Source organism: Crotalus tigris, unplaced genomic scaffold, assembly GCF_016545835.1.
Source record: "Crotalus tigris isolate CLP2741 ecotype Arizona unplaced genomic scaffold, ASM1654583v1 scf7180000017916.3911339, whole genome shotgun sequence".
NCBI lineage: Eukaryota > Metazoa > Chordata > Lepidosauria > Squamata > Viperidae > Crotalus > Crotalus tigris.
In genome coordinates, this window is record NW_024096718.1 from 2,773,184 (window position 1) to 2,796,024 (window position 22,841).

The window sequence follows — 22,841 nt, forward strand, 5'->3', positions numbered from 1 at the left end:
TGGATAACACAGACAGACCAGGGAAAATGTTTAGGCTTCTAGATCTTTATTTTTTAAATTTAATTGCCTCCCATCTCAGAGTTCATGGTGATTTTGAGTGGCCTTGTTTTTATTTTCCCTTGCATGCAAATGCTTCAAAAGAAGTCACAGTAATAATGAAATTAAATAATAGCAATAATAAAACATTTAAAGGAATAGTTAACAACAAATATAAAATGGCAGCAGATTCAAAACTTGTTTAAGTTTGGGAAGTATGAAATGCCTAAACAAAGCAGTATTTACAGATTGCCTAAATCAGCATGGAAAAACAACTATCATGGGATGAATGCTTCTGGTCAATTTCTCAAAACCATTCCCAAGTGGCTGCAGATAATGGTGACAAGATCAACTATCTAACATCATGACTGTCATCTTTAAGAGTTTATTTCAAAGTCAGTGCTGAGCCATGTTCTAGCCAAATTAATATGAATGCACTTGAAACTTATTAAATGATTGCAGTATTTTGAGAAGGCTCTTATAAGCCGGTAGATAACTGGGGCTAAATTTGGTCTTCAGAGATTAATTCTGACACCTAAAATTGTTCCCAGGATTAAAGCAGGAACCAAATCTTCTTTCAATACTGGTGCTAAATGTTTCATCATAGTAATAATATTAACTAATTCACTATATGCATTTTGAATCAATTGTGTTTCTGGTTGTTCTATCTAGGCAACGGGATATCAATAGCCACACTAAAATTACTTTTTCTATTTTTGAGTAAGAATAAAATCACTATGCTATTTTGGGCATCCTGACTGTTTGTCAATATACTGCATGTATTTCCATTTCATGGGATGTAGACAATAGTAAGGTAATCTCTATTTTATAAATCCTAGCATTGAGTAAAGTCATCATTTGTGGTAGAGATTAGTATCTATGGACTCAGTTATCACCATGGCGTATGAAAGATTGCATCTTGAAATGTAAAAGGAATAAATGCTAAAAAGCATGACATCATAAATAAAATTGATTTACTTTATTTATTTTAAATATTAAATATTTATTTTAAGTAAATAAAAGAGATATGTATCTATGAAACTAAGAGAAATAAGAAGAATGAAATAGGTATGAATTAAGATAGCCTGATCTTCTACAGAGGAATTAAATAGTACATAAGAAAGTGAAGGTATATATTTAAATTCTGAAAATAAGGACTAAAAAGTTTCAAAAATAGCAGTCTAACTTGTGTCTGCATATCAAAGTAAGAATTCATATGTGACAGTTGTATATCAAGCTGCAATGGACTGAAATAATGAAATAATCAGAAATGAGTTTTGCAGAAAACTATGGGGTATTCTGAATCCATGCAATTGGAAGTGGGGGCAGGGAAAGGGGAATTATGCTATAACTGTGGGAGAACAAGAGAGTGCAGAACAAGTGATTAGGCCATTTGGAAACCCAAAAATGAATCAGCATGGAAACAATCTGGACTGGAATCCTGATAGAGAAGCCAGAGAACTAATGAAATGGGAAATTTACTACCAAGCAGCGGGGTTACTTTGGATTAGGGATTGGATAAATTTAGATAATAAAAGGGTTTTAACAACGAAGGACATGATTTACAGGCTGGTTGGCATGCCTTTCTATGGGGAAAATACAAGAAGTCACACACATATTTTTACCGGCACCAGATAACAGATGCGCTGATTTGGACGTGGGAAAAGGTTAAAAAGAAATATTATACAAAAATACCAAATTGGGCCTCACCGATGGAGGCAATGATCCATCCAAACACACTAGATAAAAAAAGATGACAAGATACAAAGAATTATTAGATAATCAAGGAAATCTCAGATCAAGAGAGGAATTAAAAGAACAGGGAATAATTATTGATTGGTGACCATATTTACAGATACAATCAAAATATAGTAAAGATATGGAAGAATATGGAATAAACCGGGTACCACAGCAATTGGATAAAATATTGACAGGCAAGGAAGAAATTTTTTTTAACAAAAACCTACAAACATTTACTAGAGGTAGAATTGGAAGAAGAAATAGTAAAAGGTCCAGTGATAGCATGGGCACGAAATATAGGCCGAAATATAGAATTAAAAGAATGGGAACATGAAACAAAAATTGCAAATTAACACTATCAACTGCATATAAAGAAAACCAATATAAAATGTTCTATAGATGGCATTTAACACCAGCGAGATTGGCTAAGATATACAAAAATATGAATCCAGGCTGTTGGAAGTGTAAAAATAAAGAGGGAACATTTTATCACATGTGGTGGTAATGCCCCAAAGCAAAGATTTATTGGGAGCAGATAAGGATATGGATATAGGAAATAACAAAAGAACAAACTGAACTTAAACCTGAAATATTCCTATTAAGCATAATCAATCCAAAGATGAAAAAACAACTCCAATACATCATTGTACCCATAATAGCAACTGCACACATTGCATATGCACAATGTTGGAAATGCGAAAATATACCAACAAATGACATGATTATTCACAAGATATTAGAATGCACTGAGATGTATAAACTTACTTTAGAAATAAAAGACAAGGGAGCAACAGAATTTTATGAGATATGGGACAAATGTTACAATTGGTTAGAACTGAGGAATAAAAAAGTATGAGAAGTAATGTAAATAATTGTAAATATATGTAAGAGATATAGGACACAGTACTGTTAAGGGGGAAAATGTGTATTTTGTATTTTGTTTTTTGTAAAGTGAAAAAGGAAAAATAAAAATTAAAAAAGAAAAATGAGTGACACTTGACTCATAGAACATTCTTCATGGATATGGAGATAAAGAATAGTTGCTGAATATAAAAGCAGTATGTGATAGAAGTAAAACATGCAAAAGAATAAATGCAATCCTTAATTAATTGGAATTAAGCAAATGATGCACTGATTGGCTAATGTAATTATGGATAAATTTAGTAGAAATGCATATGATTAGGATGGTTGGGTTTTGTCAAGGGAGGTAGTTGGGCATGCATGAATAGCTGGGGACACAAGCATGCATGAATAGCTGGGGACCTTTTTTATGCAGATGTTGCTTTGTTGTTAGCAGAGAACCCAAAGGATTTGCAGCAAATTTTAAATAGATTGCATGATCCATCATCAAAGAATGTGCATAAAAAGTAATGTCTCAAATACCAAGGGTTGTGGTATCTCATAAGGAAATAAAGTGAATTACTAAAGATCAGTGAAAAATAAATAGTGAAAAATTAATAATTCTGAATCTGTGTGATAAAATTTTTATTAAAAATAAGAAATTGATGGGAAAATGTAAACATCTGTGAATGCTGGACAGAAGAAGCATGTAATATGTGTTAAGGATTGAGTGGTTCTTGAAAGAAGCAGAAATGGCTGTGTATAAGATGTTTTTTGGGCCACTTTGTTATATGGAAGTAAACGTTGAATAAATCAGGACAAAACTTCAGTATGTTAAATGCAGTAGGAATGTATTATTTAAAAAATATGTGTTGCTGAATTAACATAAAATAAATATAGTTTGGTAGTTTCACACCAAAGTACACCAATGTAAAATTACTTTTACATAAAACAGACAATCTAGAAATGGAAAAACAAACATAGTTTAAATACTGAAAAGTCATTTTAAACCTCATATTACTAATCTCAGTTTGATGTCTCATTCAGTTTAGCACCCAAGGGAAGATCTGAATTTGCCAATTCTTAGGGGCCACTTCTGAAAGTTGCCATTAAATTGGAACTGGACAAGTACAGTTCCTGAGTTCTACAGTGCAGTGTGATTTGGGGTAGTTCTTAGACCTTGCTGATTAGCTTATTATATGAAATGATTAAGTTAATTTCTTCGTGCTATAGGTAGACTGTGGAAACTTTGCTTTGGATTGTCAAAATATGACTGAGCAGTTAAGCACATGTGCATACTAATAATCATCATGGATGCACCTAAAGAAATGGCCATTGTGGATTTCTTTAGAAATCTAACATTAAAGGGTAATGTGGATATCATCTTATCAACCCCAGCTCTAAATATAATTATACTTTCAAAAAGCATTTTTCTAAGTTAAAAGACTATGTAATCAACTATTATTGTAAAACTGAAAACCATTTAACACTATTGATGTTAACAGTTAAGATGTGATTAATATTTCAAACTATTTCTATGTATGTTGAGCCCTGATTTTGTATACATTTATTTCTCCTAGATTTCCAAGTTGCTGAATCATTGGCTCAAAGCACTAAAAACCCATCCTTTCCCTTTAATCCTGTAAACTATAGTCCACAGAATTTTCTTGGCAGTGGCAATACAATGATTTCCATCAGAAATGTTACACAAAGCAACTATAAGGCTATGGGCAAATTCAGTCTTAACCAGAATTTATTCGAAGTGACAGAAAAAAACTGGATTCCTACAACTACCCATCATTTCTCTAGCACTACAAAAGAGGTAAGATAATTTATTCACTGGAAAAGCTTTCCTTTCCTCAACTATATCTTGAAATAAAAAAGGAACAATAAGATCATAATCCAGAATATTGTTCTGATTGTGAATAAATAGCTCATTGAATCTGTTAACTGATGTTGATGTACATGTTACTTGATTGCAGTACAATGTTATCATCCACAAGTTGTTAGGAATTTCCAGAGGCTCTTGCCCTACAGATAACTGGATGTAAGACTCTCTGATTGAAGTTGGGCTCTAGGGAACAGATTCTATTGTACATCCCTGCTGCTCAACATCATCCCTCCCTGAGCTGCTGATTTCATTGCTGGGCTGGTGAGTTAGACCCAAGGCTTATGGTTCTTGAGGACTTTGATCTGTCACCCAGAAACATTGAATCTAGGACTTGAATCTGCATGAACTCCTGCGTCTCAGGAGTTCATGCAGATCATCAAAAACTTTATGCATCCTGGAGGCCACACATTAGATCTGTTGTTTTTGTCTCAGTGCAGTTGAGAGGTGATCTGGTCTTGAAGGATATTTTTATTACTATGGTCAGATCACTTTCTAATTGGTTTGCAGCTTGGTGGAAAGTGGGACAGAGTCTGCTACATCAGCTAGTAACTGCTGATCCTGGCTGGGAATCAGAGGGAACTTGGGGTCTCCATGAGGGTTTAATGGGTGGTTCAGCTGAGACCCTCTTTGCAGTCAGAAATGGATGAGTAGCTGTCTTAAACTAGATTGCCCCTATGTAGCCTCTCTTCCTCTGCAGCAACTGGGACATCCCTTGGCTTTTTTAAGAAACCTGAGGAAAAATAGTTTGGCTTCGTTCTCTGTTATTTGTTCTTGTATTCTTCTTTTAATAAGTGGATTTTTAGTTGTAAGCTGACAAAATCATAAATTAAACCTATAAATCAACCTATAAATTAAATAAATAAATGCACAAATATTGTGGGTGTTGACCTGGATCCTTATTTTGTTTATATCCATCACTGATAGCCCTAGAGCGATAATAAGGATCATAGAGAATTATTGAGATAAATTGAATTGTACTGCTCATTTCATTTACCCAGCCAAGATCTGGTCATAGGTTTCTCATGTGTCATTTCAATATCAAACTAGAGCTATTTTGAACTGTATGAGAACAATGACAACTGCTCCATTTGGCAACTCAGAAAGACTACTCAAAAATTGGGTAAGCTTGTGATAGAATTTATTCTTCTACCACTGCTCAAACACTACTGTGTTAGAAATCCAGCATTAATCTATTAGCACTGTTTTGGGAAAAAATATTGTGGTAAAGGTACAGTTATAAGTCTCAGGTATTAATGCAAGACAAGACTGCTCCATATACAAGTCTCAGGTATTAATGCAAGACAAGACTGCTCCATATACATGGATTTTGGAGAGAAGTAGCTGACATAGGCACTGACATGCAGCATATTCAAAGACATAACTGGGTGAAGGAGTGAGTGAAATAAGAATCTGTTCCAGCTGTTTGCTTTGCTCTCAGTCTAGATGGCTGTTCATAGAATAGAAAGGTTATGGATCTTCTGCATGGTCCAAATCTTTCTAATTCCATTTCAACCATGTTCCCCTATTGCCATAAGAGCATTAATGATAGACCAGCAAAGGCATTGGGCATTTTCAGATCAGTTAAGAGGTGGTTTGTGAGATGGATTTAAACTACAGAATTATTTTTCCATTGACAAAGAGAAAGAACTATGCCATTTTTAGAATTTAAAAGACTGCTACAAATGTAATCATCGCCATATTGATTTTTAATTATATTTTATCCTTAAACTCGATTACCAATAGAGTGAAAATGTTATTTTTAAAAATGGAATTAAAGAGCAGCCTGGAAGTTGCAAACCATTAGCCAACTATCTCAGCAACATAAAGCTACTGTAATTCTAACTTTTATAATGTTCTTCAGTTAAACTTCTTGAAGAAACCTGATTATACAATTTCATTCACACTTGACCAGAAGCAAATTGAATGGAATTGTGTTGAATTTATTTCTGAATAATCATGAATAAGGGCATTTAAGACTGCGTTATTACTAATGAAGAATCACTATGGACACTTACTCTCAGCCACTGATTTCACTTCACTAACCTTGTGCTTCCTGCCACTGTGGGAATGTTCTCCTGGCTTCAGTAGAAAAGGAAATGGGATGAAGGTTCATCCAGCTGGCCAGTAGAAGAGTGAAAAAATGGTACCCCAGCCATGGTTCCACCCTTCTATTCTCATTTCCTCATTTCCATTTTCTTTCAGTAGGAAAAAGCGATTGCATTGGCAGAACAACAAAGCCTTTTTTCTGGATACTCCTGAAGCATTTTGGAGGGCAGGGGAATCAAGACAACAGACCACTTCAGGAAGGAGAGGGGAAATCCCAGGAGTGATGAGATAGGACAAGGTTTCATCAAGATGAACCTACCCATCCTGCAGCTCTGAAGGAAATGCTACATAATACTGCCCTCTCAATATTTCCTCTGGATTCATAAAAAAATGATGAATCCAGCTTCCCAAGCTATATAGTATCTTGCAAATATGGAATCAACCCCTAAAGAATGAGGCCAGTGGGTCCCCCTGTGGGAAATAGTATGTCTTCAGATTTTAGAATGCTATGACAATAGAGAAGGATTGATTGATTGATTGATTGATTGATTGGTTCCTATAATCACCCAACTAAACAAGATACTCTGGGTGGCATATATCATAAAAACATAAACAGTTAAAAGGTGCAAAATAAACATATATATTCACCATGCATATATGCCATTCTCAATCTGCCAGATCTTAATCTAGCTAAGAAATGGGGTCCCAAACACACTCAGGGCTCCAGACCCAGGCCCATAACCACCCCTTTACAGCCTCATGAAAGGTCAACAGGTTCAGGGTCATCCTAATCTCTGAAAGGAGAATGTTTTAGCAGGCAGGGCCTATGACAGAAAACACACGCCTCCTAGTCCCCATTAGCCAACATTCTTTGGCTGATGGGACCTGTAACATGCTCAACTGCTAGACTGAATTGAATGGATGGGTAGGGACAAGCAGAGGTTGAATGGCTAGCTAGTGAATTTAATTAACTCATTAAACACTCTGCCTTTCACTGATTTCTTAAAGTGGCAAAGTTAGTTTGTATTTAATCTCGCAGCTGCAACTTCTTCTTTAATGAAGATAATCCCAACCCTAATTATACTCAGAATGGTGTACTTCTGTAATGGTCTTGCCACGAATCTGGCTTAGCTAACAACACTGAGCTCACAGATGACCAGTTTAGGATATATCTTTAGGTCAAACTGGCATGTACCCCTGAGTCAAAACTTATTTTGAAATTCTGTATGATTGAGGCAGATTTAAATATCTAAACAGTAAATGAATATCTAACCCTTACAGGCACTGGACAAAATGTTTAATCTTTTTGAACATATTTATTTTAAAGCATTTCTATTGGGAGATTTTTCCATAAGGCTGATATGCTACTGAACCCTACTGAAAGTAGTGCCTTTAAGCCTTGGCCATCTCTCAAAAGTGGGAAACTTCCCCATTCAGTGATTATCTACTACCATGACCAGTGCAATCTTATAATATAATGTCCTATGTTGCAGCATTGTTTTAGGAACCCTGTCCATCTCCCAGGCACTTAAATGGCCCAGCTTTCAACCTACTGCTAATAGGTGGTTTGGGACCTGATGGTGTCTTCATAGCTGGTTCAGGTGAAAGAGGTGTTAGAAGCCAAGGGTGGTGGCCATAGCTCCACTGGTTTTGCTGCCATTATGGCCACTGTCTAGCAATCACTAGAACTTATCTTCCCAACAACCCTGTTGTCCCAGCTGCCAGTTCTCTCCAATTGTCTGACCAATTTGTCACCCAAAATTTGGGTAACTTTCTCCAAAAGCCCAGAGGGTCTTAGTTCACTGGCTAAGACTCTAGTTCATCTTTTTTGTTTTGCCTTGTTAACATTAATTCCTACTTAAGTTATATTCCCTCTTCCAATCATCCATCTTATACACTCTTTGAATTGACTACTCTCACTAATGCTATTTTAGAAGTTTCAAGATAAATAGTAAAATAAAAACCAGGGGAATTATATGAAAATGGTGAATGCTTTTCTCTCTACACCAGCCTCCTTCTCTGCAGACCTTCTCTATACATCAAACATATTGTTTTTCAATTGCCAGCCTGTTTATGCCACTATTGTTATATAGCATAATACTGGCTTGTCCAGAAAATGCTAGTTTTATCAATCTGTCCTAGTCAGCCTGGTATCCTATTAAAGACAGAGATGAGGGAGCTCTTCCCAGGAAGGACCAAATTTGCTACTCAAGTCTATCTATTCTCCTAATATCCACAAAATTGGAAATAGCAAAGTTACACCATCTCATAAAAGGAAGCCCATAGGCCTCCTCTAACGTCCTGGGAACTTTAACACGCTCAAAAAAGCAAGTGGACAGATATCACTATTATCCAGTTTTTGAGAATTATTTGGTTTCATGCAAAACATCTTCTGCATTGCTCAGTACATGGGCTGTTTGCTGAATAGTCTGAAGGTGCTATCTATGTCTTGAAAGGAATACTTCAAAATAGTATTGTGGTGGAATCCCTGGAAGTACCAAGCTGAAACATGCTGGGATTAATGATGTGTAAAAGTTCTATTTTCCCTGTTATTTACATTCCATATTTCCCCTCAATGAAGCAGCCACAGGCATTTTAATTCTTTCCCAGTAATGGCTATGGATAATTTTTAATCTGAGTTTAAAAATATAAACTGTCTTTAATTTAATTTAAGTTTGCATATAATTATAAATTCAGATGGAATTCTGACCTCTTCAAATCTCAGGGCTCCAATTCAAACTGAATCAGCACTAATGCACAAAGGTTATTTGGGTGGTGAGAATTCAAGCAAAGAACCCCAAAAGAATGGCTCAAACTTGGAGAACATATCTTAAAAATAAGCAATTAGGTACAATAGGATGAAAAATTATTGAAGCAAGGCATTTATACCTTGATGAGATTTGACTTGCTGATAACTTACAAGAAAATAGATTTTGCTATCATGAAAATTAATTTAAAAAGTATTCAGGTTTTTTAATTTTTGTAAAAATGAAATTGAGGAATGGTAAATTTAAAGGAAACCTTATATATCAAGACAACAGGAGTGATTTCACAACTTTTGAATAAACCTTTTAAGGATTCATATAAATGCTATATAATTAGAGGGGTTCTCTACAGACTTGTTCTGAATGATTTTATAGCTGCTGAAGCTTGTTCTAGTACAGGGGTTTGTCAACCTTGTCAATTTTAAATCAACTTGTGGGCTTCAACTTACAGAATTCCCCAAGATTGGACACACCATTGTGGCACTTGGAAGTCCCCTGTTTATAAGCTGAAATAAACAATAGTTCCAAGTAGAAGTTAGAATGTGAAATCCTGCAGGGATTCCTTCTCTCTTTTTATTTTTATAAACAAAAAGTTGTTCCTTTTTTTCAGAGTTAAAAATAATTTGTTAACGCCATTTTCCAAGAACAAAACCATTTATTTCTTTTAATTATCTATATTTCTAATGGAAATATATTGGGGGCAGAATAATGGTCACTTTAAATGCAGATGCTGATGGAAATAAAAAGTAAAATAAATTGTCCATGTTTTTTTTCTTTTTCCACAGAACTGATTATTGCTGAACATAAGGTTCTGCTTGATATGATATTCATAATGGGAATGGCTATATTAATTGTGAGGAAGAAAAGTAACTGCTCTAGGCTGATTACTGATTTACTCCTCTAAGATAACAAAAAGGAAATTTGCAATTCCTGTCTTTTTAAAAACAAACAAAAAAAAAAGCTACAAGGCTTTGATAGGGAAAAATGACTATTATCTCAGCTCTGAAGGGCATTATATACTTACAGCCAAGTTTTGCCAAGGCTGTTGTTTGAGGGTTAACTACCACCTTTGCCTCGACACCCGTAATTTGGAGTTGCGATCTATGTTAGGAAATTATTCTGAGACATTTCTGGATGTGCTCAAAACGAGACGCCAAAGACTGGGAAAGCGGAGAGGCCAAGTGACTCGCACAAGATGAGCTAAAACCGAGTGAAGAGTCTGGAAGTTGAAACATGGCAACTGGACTTTTTCTTTTTGGCCTGAAAGGTTTCGCCGCTTAGCCAAGTAGCTTCTCCAGTCTGTGAAACCAAGAGGTTTACATAGGACATTCCAAGGGGAGGAGAAACGCCTGAAGGAAATCATCCCCCTTCCATCCAGTGTCAGAAATAGCCTTGAGAAAGAAGTCCCAGACGAGGGAGGGAAGGAGGAAGGAAGGAAAAAGGGAGGGGTGGAATTGCTTGCGGCGGCGAAGGAGGAGGAGGAGGAGGAAAGAGGGGCGGTGATAGGACGGGTAGGTAAGAGCTGGGGAGAGCGCCCCGGGCTCCGGGAGCAACGGAGAGCTAGGGTGGGAAGGGGAAGTTCGGGCGCGGAGGCAAAGCTCTCCGCCCGTGGACGACGGAGAAGAGCAGCTAGGCTTCCCGAAGCAGACGCCGAGGTCCAAGGCGCCTGGCGAGGGCCGGGTGAGAATGGCACCTTCCACGCCGCGCCTGCAATCCGCCGCGGGGTACAGTCCTAGCCAGGCCGGCGGAAAACTTCCCCGGAGCCTCCGGAGAGCCTGCAAGAGTCAAGCTGGCCACTAGAGGGCCGCCGTGGGCTGCTGCGTCTCTCGACCCCGAGGGCACCGGGGAAGCCACCAGCCGCCGCCGGCGGGGCAAAAGGAGGTTCCTCGCCCCCAGCCTTGCAGATCCAAACGGATGGCAAGGCTGAGATGCGGAGCGGGAGGCTCTTGGTGGATTCTTGCGCTGGCCCTTCTCAAGGTGGGTGACAGGCACTCGCGCGGGGGAGGGGGGGCTCGCCAGGTAGGGCGCTCACCCCCTTGCCTCCTTGCTCCCCTCCTCCCACTCGGGCTCTTTCTTCTCCTTTCAGTTCTCGCTAACTCTCCCATGACTTTGCCCTCCGCATCAGCCTTACCTTAACGGGCGAGCTGAAGTTTTCCGCTTGGAAACTCTTCGCACCGAAGGCGACCTTTCAAAATCTAGTGACTGAGTACTGAATCATTATTTCGCGAAGACCACGGCTCCCACAGAATAACAGAGTTGGAAGGGACCTTGGAAGTCTTCCAGTCAACCCCCTGCCCACCTTCCCCTTCGTCTGCAGCATCTGGGACCCTAAAGTGAGAAGTGAGATTTTTGTCCGGGCGGCAAAAATCCGGGTGATCGGGAAGATGCAACAACTCCTCTTGTGTTACAAGTTACTCACACCTGCCTGCACACACATGCGTGCTCTCACACACCAAGAAGAAGTGACAGTTCTGTTCCATAGTTTGAATTTTAGTTTTTTGTGGCTTTTTCTGGATTAATTAAGGTACAGGTGTCTTGAAAAATATTTCAGGATGATTGTGTTGAAAATGCAACAGCCTTAGAATTTGCCCAGTTCTCATAAGCAAGAGTAAATAAAAAAAGAAAGCATTTACTCCTAAATGGCCTATGCTGTTTTTGATTGTTCTCTAGAGTGGTCTAGCTGCTCCAATCAAATGCACCATCAACCAGACAGAATGGAAGGTCTCCAGCCAGTCGGTTTATCTCAGATGGAACAGTTTGGGCAACCCCTGTAATTTCAGCGTAATCTGCAGCTCCAGCAAGGTTTTATCCAGGGATTGCCAAGCCATCCAGAAGGACAATGGTTCCTATGTATGCAACTTCAGTGGCTTGGAAGCTGGGACTTTGTACTCGATCAGGATTGTTTCTCTCTCTGATGGAGAAACTAGCAATATCACCCTGCAAACAGGTACAGCTTGGCTGATCATTTGGGGGATAATTAGAAACTGAGGGAGGATCTTTCCTGTTCTATTTTCATCCTGATGCTAATCCTGAATTTGTAGAGATTATTATGTAACATGAAATTAATGTGAAAGGTTCCTTAAACAGCATCTTTTCACTCTTAGTTTGGTCACTGATTTCATGAGGTAGATGATATGAAATGATATTATTTGAAATCTCTAAACATAAACCTCTTGTATAACTAGATGATACTTTAACTGTGTATCTCTATTCTTATTTACAAATTAAAAGTTCCTAATTGCTATAGCCGTTAATGTTTTGCTAAGCATATTTCCTTTCATCAGACTTTGGAAATCTTTTCAATTATATTAGTCTTGCCCAGTGCTTATCAGCTTTCCCCCAAATTGTTGCCCGCTAGATATGTTTAGCTATAATAACCAGCATTTCCAGCCAGGATGGTCATTCTGGATTGGGGTTAGTGAGATATCAAGTTGGGGAACGGCTATCTGGTCCTGGATTTGCACAGGAAATGTTGATGATGTTTGTTTATGAGTATATCTGATTTCACCCATATAGCCATATTAAAATAACTCTGAAAAGATATTGCCTCCTTGCCTAAAGTACTTAATTCAAATCACTTATAAAATTCATGTAACCATGTAAAGTAGCAAAAAGGGATAAGTGATCTAAATCTATTTTTTAAAGTCTGTAATAGTAATGCCTATTAATTTTAATATGGGCACAAAACAATTTACAATGTTTTTATAAGAGGATTTTATATATTCCACTATATCTGTATATTATACAATCCAATATATCTATATATTAAGCTCACAATGTAAGCATTAAAATAACATTCTGTATATGTGTAGACAGATTAATAACATAAATATTGCATATATGTCTCAAAATATAAGTAACAAATTGTACATTTCTTATTCTAATTTGACTACAAGATCAATGGGAGATTTGTCTCTATCCACAGAGAACATCTCTTCTTTATTTAGTATCAGGAAATCTTTGTTCCTTTTCTGATGAAGAGAGAGAGAGAAGGGCAACTAGGGATAGAGAGAAAGATGGTGAGGTAGATAATCAGCAGAAAAGAAAACAATACAGTAGTAAAAGATAGGAACTTTCACTACCTGAACACAGTATTTGTGTGTGTATGTGTAGCAAAGTTTTCATTTCCTGTCTTTCCTGACAATACATTTACAAAATGATTTACACCTAAATTAATATTTCAATTTGCCTTTTTCCATCTAGCAGTAATACTAGAAATTATTTTAATACACTTGTATTTATAGTTCCACCACATAACAATATTTTTTTAAAAAACTAAGCTCTATATTATAGATTCGAAGTAGTCTGACTGTGTATATACAATAGCATTAATCAACATGGTTTTCTTTCATGTCAGTTATGTGGAAAAATAAAGATTCTGTACTGAAAAAAATCTGTATTGTAATAGTGGCGAATATCTCTATTATTAAATTTTAAACAAACAAATACCGAATGCAAGATAAAAATTGAACTAAGAGAAATGTCATGAAAGTATAGTGAATTTCTTTAAAATTCATTAAACAGAAGTTAAAATTAAAAGTTAACCAAGCTCATTTCTTCTATACATTTTCTTTTTCTTGCTAGAATATGTGTAGCAAACTGTAAAATATCTTTATAGAAATATTTGATTTCCATGATATATCGCTTTTGGGCACTTGCCAGTCAAGAAGTTTTTCAACAATGCAAATGGTTTTTAAGTGTTTGCTTCCAGACCAGAGTTTCGGGCCAGGCACTTCCCAAACTCATTGTTCCTTTGTTCTAGCGGATGTCCAAAGGACTGAGTGTTTTGTGTTCTGAGCTAGATAGATTAGATAAAGACTGAATTTCTGAACTTCGCCTTCTAGGCACGCAATCTTTTAATTTGCTTTAGGAGCTGTATCCCACCTCTAATTTGTCATTTCCAGACCTGTTTATATTAAGAGCAATCCAGACTAAGAAGCCCTTTAAAATTCCCTACCTTCCATTGAGAGATGAACCTAGGAAAGCACTTTCTTTTGATTAGACCAGTTTTTCTCAACCTTGGCAACTTTAAGCTGTGTGGACTTCAGCTCCCAGAATTCCCCAGCCAACACATGGTTGTCCCAAATTGGCAGCATTGGTCAGAACCTTGGGGAGGCAAACTTGAATCCTTATTCAGAGTAGCAGAGATAAAACTCGGAGCTTTTCTGCATTCTGCTGTTGACTTGAATATGTGGCTTAAAGTGGGCATAAATCCTGAATAGGTTAACTCTGAGACTTTTCCATCCTGAAAGTTCAGAGCTGGTAGCAAATAATTAAAAACATAAAAAAATTATCAACTGTTTCTTCCATACTCACTACTATCTGATAACTACCATATTCCTCTAGTGACAAAATTCCAGAATCATATTTAGAGTTTTATAAATAATATAGAATGCCAGAAGATTATTATAGCATTCTTCATCTATAGGTTCCAAAATTCAAAATATTTTATTTCCTCACTCCCTTAAAGTGGTTAGTCTACTATTTAGGCTATAACTCTCACAAAGGACAAAGCTGAGAATAGGTTTGGAAAAAGGTTGTTCCTTTTCATCCACCTTCTACCAAACTGAAGAATGCATGACCTCTTAAAAAAAAACTTTTAAAAAGTTTATCTTATGGGGAAAAAAAGTAGATTGAGAGGTAACACTGTTGGACACCTCTCTTATCAAAACAAGATTCAATCAGAATTTTAAATATTGCTGTTATGCCATTTAAAAAGGAAAAAATGAAAAAGTTGTGTAAGAAACTAGTAACTTCAAAAGTTACTAGTTCAGGTAGAAAAATTAACAGTCTGATTTTAGGCCATTTTCACTTAGGAGCCAAGGTGATATATATAAAACTTCCTTCTACTTTTCCCCTGTTAGATAGATTGAGTTGAGTCCCAAGACTGAGGATGTCCCTAATTCTGTGTCTCTTTTTGCTGACTGTGGAAACATATATCCTCAAGGACAGTCTGTGGCTTACTGCCTTGCGTTGCAGCAGTTCCACCACAAGGCTTAGCTATCAAGTTATGGAACAATGCATTGTTTTAGTAAGTATAAATCTAGGAGAAAAAGTTATATCCAGAAAGAGTATATAATGAGGAGAACACAATATAAGGATGAGATCAGATTGGCAGGCTAGAGAGCGAGCTTGCTTCTTTGATGAATTTTGCTAGCCATATCCAGTGAGCAGCACATGTTTTAATCTGGGCAGTTGAAAAAAGAAAACTCCTACACCCAAAGCAATGTAAGAGGTATCTGGTGGGATTACATATTGGAAACACTCTCTCTGTATTTTGCCATTCTATACAGTATTCTTACTTTGTATAGTGAGGAAGGAAGTGGAAAGAAAACACATATTGTAGCTGCCTCGTCTAGGTCATATTTTTTCAACTAAGATATTTCAGAAAGCATTTAAATAAATTTGGTAAGGGTTTGGTTCCTAACCAAAGCAGTACCTGGCAGTTTTCTGTAACAGTATAGAATGTTATTTAGCCTATGATTATCTTGTCACCTCTATATTGTAGTCACTCCCAAAACAATGTCTTCTTCCTCCTTTCCCTGGATTGTATGTCTTTTTTTACTGTGCAACCTAGCTGAAGAACATGCTCAGGCATAATCCCATCATTTGTATATTATATAGATGATCCTTGATATTGTGCCATCCTTTATTCCTATCAGTTGAAGAGGAAAGCAGGAATAAAATTTTCTTCATTTAACATTTTAATTTAGTTTATAATTAAAATATTGATTTAATTGTAAGTATTTAGATCTATATATGCACAAGCAAAAAGAAATGTCTATTATAGATAAGTTTGCAGCCTTTTAATTTTCTTAGGCTGGACAATTTAGCCTTTGTCACACCTTCCTTCTTCTAATTCCCAAATATCTAATCCCTGCTGGTCTACCTTCTGTATTTGATATGTGGTTGAGCTCAGTTTAGGTCTTGAATAACAGCTATTCATACATTTATCTTATATACAAAAAGTATTCAGACAGTTGATGTGCTTTGAATTATGGGCTTTGCTCATTTGGTTACCATCTTGTTTGTCTTGTTTTTATCTGTTGAAAACTCATAGATCCGTTGCCCCCTGCAAGATTTGAAATTAAGAAGGACAAAGTTACAACCACCTCTTTACAGGTTTGCTGGAGCCCATCCTTAGGGAAAGTGGATTGGTATGAGCTACAATTGCTTAATGACATCAAAAAAGTGGAGGAGATACTAGTTCCTGGAGGCATTTCTAGAAGAGATCAGATATTTGCCAATCTCATCCCTGGCAATAAATACACCATCACTATGAGAGCAGTTGCTGGAAATAAAAAAAGCTCATCAGTTGACATCAGTGGGTCGACTGGTAAGAATGCGGTTGACAGCAATATTATATTCACCAGTATTATTTCACTTATGTTCTTAATTTCTCTTCCCTCAAAGAAAAGAAAACAAATGAGAATTCCTTAGATATAAAAGAATTTTGAAATGGTTTGTAAATAGCCATAGACATTGGTGGGGTCCATGGGATGGCAAATGACAAAATATGCATACTGTTATTTTATAAATAAGGTGACTTATGTACTTGTTTCATACATCAGGATGCAAGTATATGATTTAATTTAATTTAAATTATATATTAGCAATAGGAATAGCACTTAGACTTATATGTCGCTTCATATCTTACAGCCCTCCCTAAGTGGTTTACAAATGTCAGCCTATTGCCCCCCAACAGTTTGGGTCCACATTTTACCAATCTTGGAAGGGTGGTAGGCTGAGTCAACCTTGTAATATAATAATATTAACTTATTATAATTGAAATTAACATGAAATTTCCCTGTTCATGCCACTCTGGTTTGCTGAGGACATTGTAGACAATAAAAATAGACAGAAATCCAACATTTAGCAAAAAAAAGTTAGCATAGTTATTTAAGAAACAGTAAAGTGAGCTTTCTCACCTTATTTATAGCAATAAATATACTGTACCATTCAGATGCCATTTGGCATAATTATATATAATCTATGTCCCATACTATACAGCATTGGGGGGGGGTACTTGAAACTTGTCAGATCCACTGAACCTGCAATTACCAGAATTCATAGTCAAATGTTGACCAAGGTGGCTGGAAATTCTGGGATGTTAGGCCTAAATGTAAATGAAGGGCCTATAATGGTTTTGGTTTTGGTCTTGGAACGTAAATCAAAAGAAGTTTATGGCAGGGATTTCTCTATCACAATCCTGCCTGAACACGTATCAATGGCAGATGCAATAACAACATAAAAAGAAAAAAACTGAACTGATATTGTGCCTAATAATTCAGATAATGTCCTGACTGATGTTCCTTTCCCAGGTAGTATGAAATCAAGTAATGTACTTTTTTCCCAAAAAGTTTGGAAAATCATAGTTAATACTGCGAGCATAATTTGATTGGAACAAAAGTGAGGTTTCATTAATGAACTTAGTATATACATTTTAATCTAAAAAATTTGGATGTCTCTTCAGAATACAAATAAATGTTTTACTGAAATCTAATTAACTTTATTAAGTAAAATGTATATTTTAAGAGATATACTTAAGGCAGATACTTGCAGTATTATTTGTATAACCTTCTCCCTTTCCTTCTTTTAATAGTTCCTTCAGCAGTCAGAAATATCGAGATCTTGAGTAAAATGCAGTCATTGCATATTTCTTGGCTGCCAGGGGCTGGTCATGTGGATCAATACAGGCTGGTTTTGCTGGAGAAAGATATTCTAATTCAACAGATGAATCTAGAAAAAGATATTTTGTCACACAATTTTTTGGGATTGACACCAGGATGTCTATATAATTTGACAATTATTTCCAAGGCTCAGGGGATGGAGAACTATAATGTAAGACTAGTAAGAACTGGTAAGATTTTACAAATCTTTTCCTAATAAGTTACATAATTAAAGGGTAAAGTAAAACCACTTTTTTTCAAAATAAAACACAGGTTTATTCATATAAATGTCCTTAAAATTAACTGCAATAGAATGTGGTATATTGTAAGAAGTGCCTATGACTTTAATAGAAAAAAGTGGTTTAAATCTTGAACTATTTCAAAATAAGACTTTAACTGAGAATATTTTATGCTTCCACTGAGGATTGTCCCATTCATCTCAGTTAAAGAACTCTTAGCTCTCAACAAGTATTTGTCAGAGTTTTAGTCTCATCAGACAGTGACTAGATGAGGGTTAAAAAATATAATATAGTCAGCACTTGCCATTTTTATATATAAAAGTAGATAACCAAGTGTATCCTGTAATCAATGTTACTGTTTCTGGTTTAGAAACTTATAACTACTCAAAAAATGCCAGATAATTTTGAGAGCAGTTAAATATTTAACACTTGTATTTTACTCAAAATTCAATTCGATATGCAATTCTATATAAAATCCAAAGTTTACAATATTCAAAAGTGATAAGGCAAAGTTAAAAGTGTGATTGGACTATGTGAGATACTTTATGAATTGTTACATGATTCACAATACTTTGATCAAAACAGATAAATCTATGTCTAATTCTAAGCACTACATTGATGCCAACCCAATGGAGCCTATAGACTATACTCCTTCTTACTCTGTTAATATTGATAATAAAATTATTTCCAGCTCAAAATATTTTTAATGCAGAACTGTAAAGATGTATAAAGCTTACTGATTTATAAGTGGATCGGTCCAAAAAAATCCATAATATTCATTCTCACTGTGATCATGCCAGATCTCCACTTGTGCTATTGTGGGATGGTTCAGTGATATCCAAAAGGAAATCCTTCAATTTAGAAGAAAGAACTGAAGTTACACCAGGAAATAACTGAACCACCCCAGAATAATATGTGGAAAAGTGAGTTTTGTGCTTGCCTACAACACTGGTGCAAGTATTTGGTGTACTGTGCTTGGTTACTAATTTTTTAAACTTTTTTTAAATAGCTCCAGCCAAAGTCTTAGATTTGATGGTAGCTAATGATGATACTCTGGATACACTGAAAGTGTCATGGAAGAGGCCTTCAGGGAACCTTGATTTCTACAATGTCACCTTATTTCATCATGGATCTTTTAAGGAAAGTAAAATTTTACAAGCACAAGTCACAGAGACTTATTTCGACAAGCTAATTTCTGGAAGTCTGTATGAAGTGAATGTCAATGCAATCAGTGGTGAATTATTCACCAAAGTGACAGCTCATGAAAGGACAAGTATGTTTCTAATTTTTCTAAGCACCTTCTAATCTGATCAGTATTTTGATTTTTTTTTTATGCCAGTTGTTCTCTAGGCAGTAAATACTATGGGTTGGATTTAGATTACAGTTCGCTGGTCATACCAATTTCAAAAGGAAATATTAATTAGTAAATCTTGAACTTGTAGGTAAAAGATTGCAATAATCCTGAGATAGAGTATCCTCATTTGTTATCAAAATTATTGTATGTCTGTTTACAGTCTTTATAATAATTTGTTCACCCTTCACCATAAAAATATTATAACTGGAATAGAGCACAGTTAAAGGGGAAGACTGCTGAAATTAAATGATGCTTAAAATTCTCCCTATAAATCCTATGCCCAACCATTCTTCTCTAGCTACATCCCCAGTCCCAAATGGAGAAACATATATCTGGCAGGAAGAATCTGTATTGTAGATAGGAAAAAGAGTTACTGACTCCTTCTCAGGTGGTGATTCTATCCTGCCAATGTGTTGCAAATCTTGCATTATATAGACACAGGATTTTAAGTCACAAATTGGATTTTGTAAACATTTTCAAAAGCATTTAGATGTTTAGCAGTAGGAAGCTACTGAATTAATGAATGCTAATAGAATAACAATTTAAGGAAGAATTATTTATTCTGTGATAAACCAGTTCCCTTTTATCTGGTATCATTTTGCATTTTGTGTTTCAGTTCCCCAAAAAGTTTCAGAAATGAAAGTAGACAACATGGGTTGGTTGAGATGTCTGAAAGTAAGTTGGCTTCCCCCCACGGGAGACTGGGACAAATATCGTATTTTACTGTTTGACCGCTCTACATTACTGCTGAATATTACACTTGGGAAAGATAAAAGAGAATACATTATCAAGGATTTAGCACTCATTCCTGGAAGACAATATGAGGTGGTCCTTGCTGTAGAAAGTGGAGGATTACAGAATAAAGCCCACTGCAAAGGTAGAACAGGTGAGAAAACAGTTTATTTGGTTTGGGTTTTTTCATATTATAACCAGCAGAAATGTTGAAAATTTACAAGAGTTTGTCTGAAATGAGATTATGGAATGCAAATACTACTTTGGGGGAAGGGACTGTGAAATACATAAAAAATATTTGAGACCTAATTCTTTCAGTTAATTAAAGGAAGGCAGCTGACTCTGAAATAAGCAATTGCTGTGGGTAGAAAGTTAAGAACTTCAATTTTATAGAAAGGAAGGGAGTAGTCTGGGAAACAAAAGATAGGGTGTATAAGAAGATCAGGGTCAGAAACACTGCCTTATCTTACACCTCATGTTGATTGTTTTTCCTGCTACACCCTCACTTTTAATCCTTTATACACATTTTGACTTTTTGACATTGTGTTTTTTGTAATTATAACGTGCAGGTTATTGTGGGCTACAGAAATGTACTATTCCTAAGCAAAAGTGGAGTGTTGCAGTAGAAACAGATATATTTGTGATGATACCTTTTATTGTTTTTCTTTAAATCTGACCACATTAAAACTTAATTCACCTGATTTTAATTGAGTCCACCACTAATAATAATGATAATGATGATGATAGTAATAATAATAATAATAATAATAATAATAATAAAGTTGGAAGGGACCTTGGAGGTCATTGAGTCCAACCCCCTGCTCAGGCAGGAAACCCTACACCATTTCAGACAAATGGCTGTCCAGTCTCTTCTTAAAAACTTCCAGTATTGGAGCATTCACCGCTTCTGGAGGCAGTTTGTTCCACTGGTTAATTGTTCTAACTGTCAGGAAGTTTCTCCTTAGTTCTAGGTTGCTTCTCTCTTTGGTTAGTTTCCACCTATTACTTGTCCTGCCTTCAGGTGCTTTGGAGAATAGCTTGACTCCCTCTTCTTTGTGGCAGCCCCTGAGATATTGGAACACTGCTATCATGTCCCCCCTGCTTACCACTGTTTCTAATTACACAGCCACACCAAATGTATCAAAAAGCACACGAGTACTTCTTGCAGTAGGAGTACTAGAAGGTTCCATGATATTGTAACACAGGGGTAACTTTGTGTTCATTAAGAGAGGTTCCATAACCATGTATAACAATATGGGAAAGACCTTGAAAGACTTGGAGAAAAGACACTGCCAAGAGAATAGTCAGATAAGAGACAACCTAGTCTGCAAGTGGATGGTAGGTGGGGCAAGAGACACTCCCTAGTTTCTCTCACTTTTATGGGGAAAATGGGGAGGATTTTATTTTCAGACTTGCATGATCAATGTTGGCCTCATGGGTTAAACCAGACAGAAATCATAACTAGGTGAGTTAATTCTACTTTATTGTAAAGCCAGACTCACAGAATCTTGCAAGCTTGAAAGTACAACCCTCTTTTCTGTCTGCTTTTCATTGCCATTTGAAAGGGGGGGGGGATGTCTTTTCAGAACCTCATGCCCCAACCATGATCCAGTTGCTGGCTATGCTGTCTCTTACTAACCATTCTTTTGGCAGCAGCTCTTTAGCCAATCCCCCAAGGTCTTTCCCACATACGATTATACTATGAGTTCAAAGCCCTTGTCTGTGTGCATTATCTTTATTCGATATGAATAGAAAAATGCATGGTTTTGATCATATAGTCATAGCTGATTTTTTTTATTGCCCCCGTGGATGCTCCCTTTTATAATGGTTTGGCTTGGCTCTCTATGGCTTGGCTACTGCAACTAATCAGTCTTTAAGAAAGGCATTGTTAAGTCATGAATTTTGGCTATTTTTCTTTTCTTTTTTCTTTCTGGTGTTTAAAATAGATCATTTGGTTATATACTGTATCTCCACAGCATGGCTGATTAGGTAGAGTTGGTGTACTCATAACTAAGTCTTTTGAGGGTTAATTTACTTTCCCCTCTCCAAGATTAGTTGAATGGGGTCATTTACTTTTATTGGTGTTTTCACAATATCCTAATTATCCTTCGCCAATGATTTGGGTTTTTGTAGGAATAGAGCCACTGTGGTTTCAAGAATAAATGCTCAGTTTGTTCAATAGTGTCATCAGAATAAAGGCAACTCCCATAAATCTTCTCTTCAGTTTGAAGTCTCTCATTAAATGTCAAATCTTAAATAATATAGCTCAGTGCCAAATGGAATGGAACTGTGCTGAGCACTTAAAGCATATCTCTTCTAACACCAACTCAATAGCTTGCAGGTACAAAGAGAGAAAAGTAAAAAAAAATTAAAATAACCTGTTGGCTTGAAAAACTAGCATTACAAGCTGTGAAGCCAGGCTCACTTAGGAAAGAAATACTTTTTACTTATGAGTAATGTCATAGCTCAGTTGGTAGACCACACACAACCATAGCACTTCAATTAGCCATATCTGTAACGTGTTTCTTC

The 22,841-nt window shown here is 36.3% G+C and overlaps 1 protein-coding gene across 2 annotated transcripts in view; it reads left to right on the forward strand.

Moving 5' to 3' along the window:
* The window catches only part of PTPRB (protein tyrosine phosphatase receptor type B), an 85,364-nt gene that overhangs the window by 14,517 nt on the left and 48,006 nt on the right, over nucleotides 1–22,841 (forward strand). Inside the window, exons 3-8 of one of the 2 annotated variants that reach the window (XM_039344477.1) lie at nucleotides 4,197–4,438; nucleotides 11,989–12,265; nucleotides 16,379–16,654; nucleotides 17,921–18,178; nucleotides 19,236–19,499; nucleotides 20,197–20,466. In XM_039344477.1, coding sequence (XP_039200411.1) covers nucleotides 4,197–4,438; nucleotides 11,989–12,265; nucleotides 16,379–16,654; nucleotides 17,921–18,178; nucleotides 19,236–19,499; nucleotides 20,197–20,466 — 1,587 coding nt within the window. Of the gene's footprint in view, nucleotides 1–4,196; nucleotides 4,439–10,830; nucleotides 11,296–11,988; nucleotides 12,266–16,378; nucleotides 16,655–17,920; nucleotides 18,179–19,235; nucleotides 19,500–20,196; nucleotides 20,467–22,841 lie in introns of those variants that run through there. The other variant, XM_039344478.1, reaches the window with a different exon arrangement.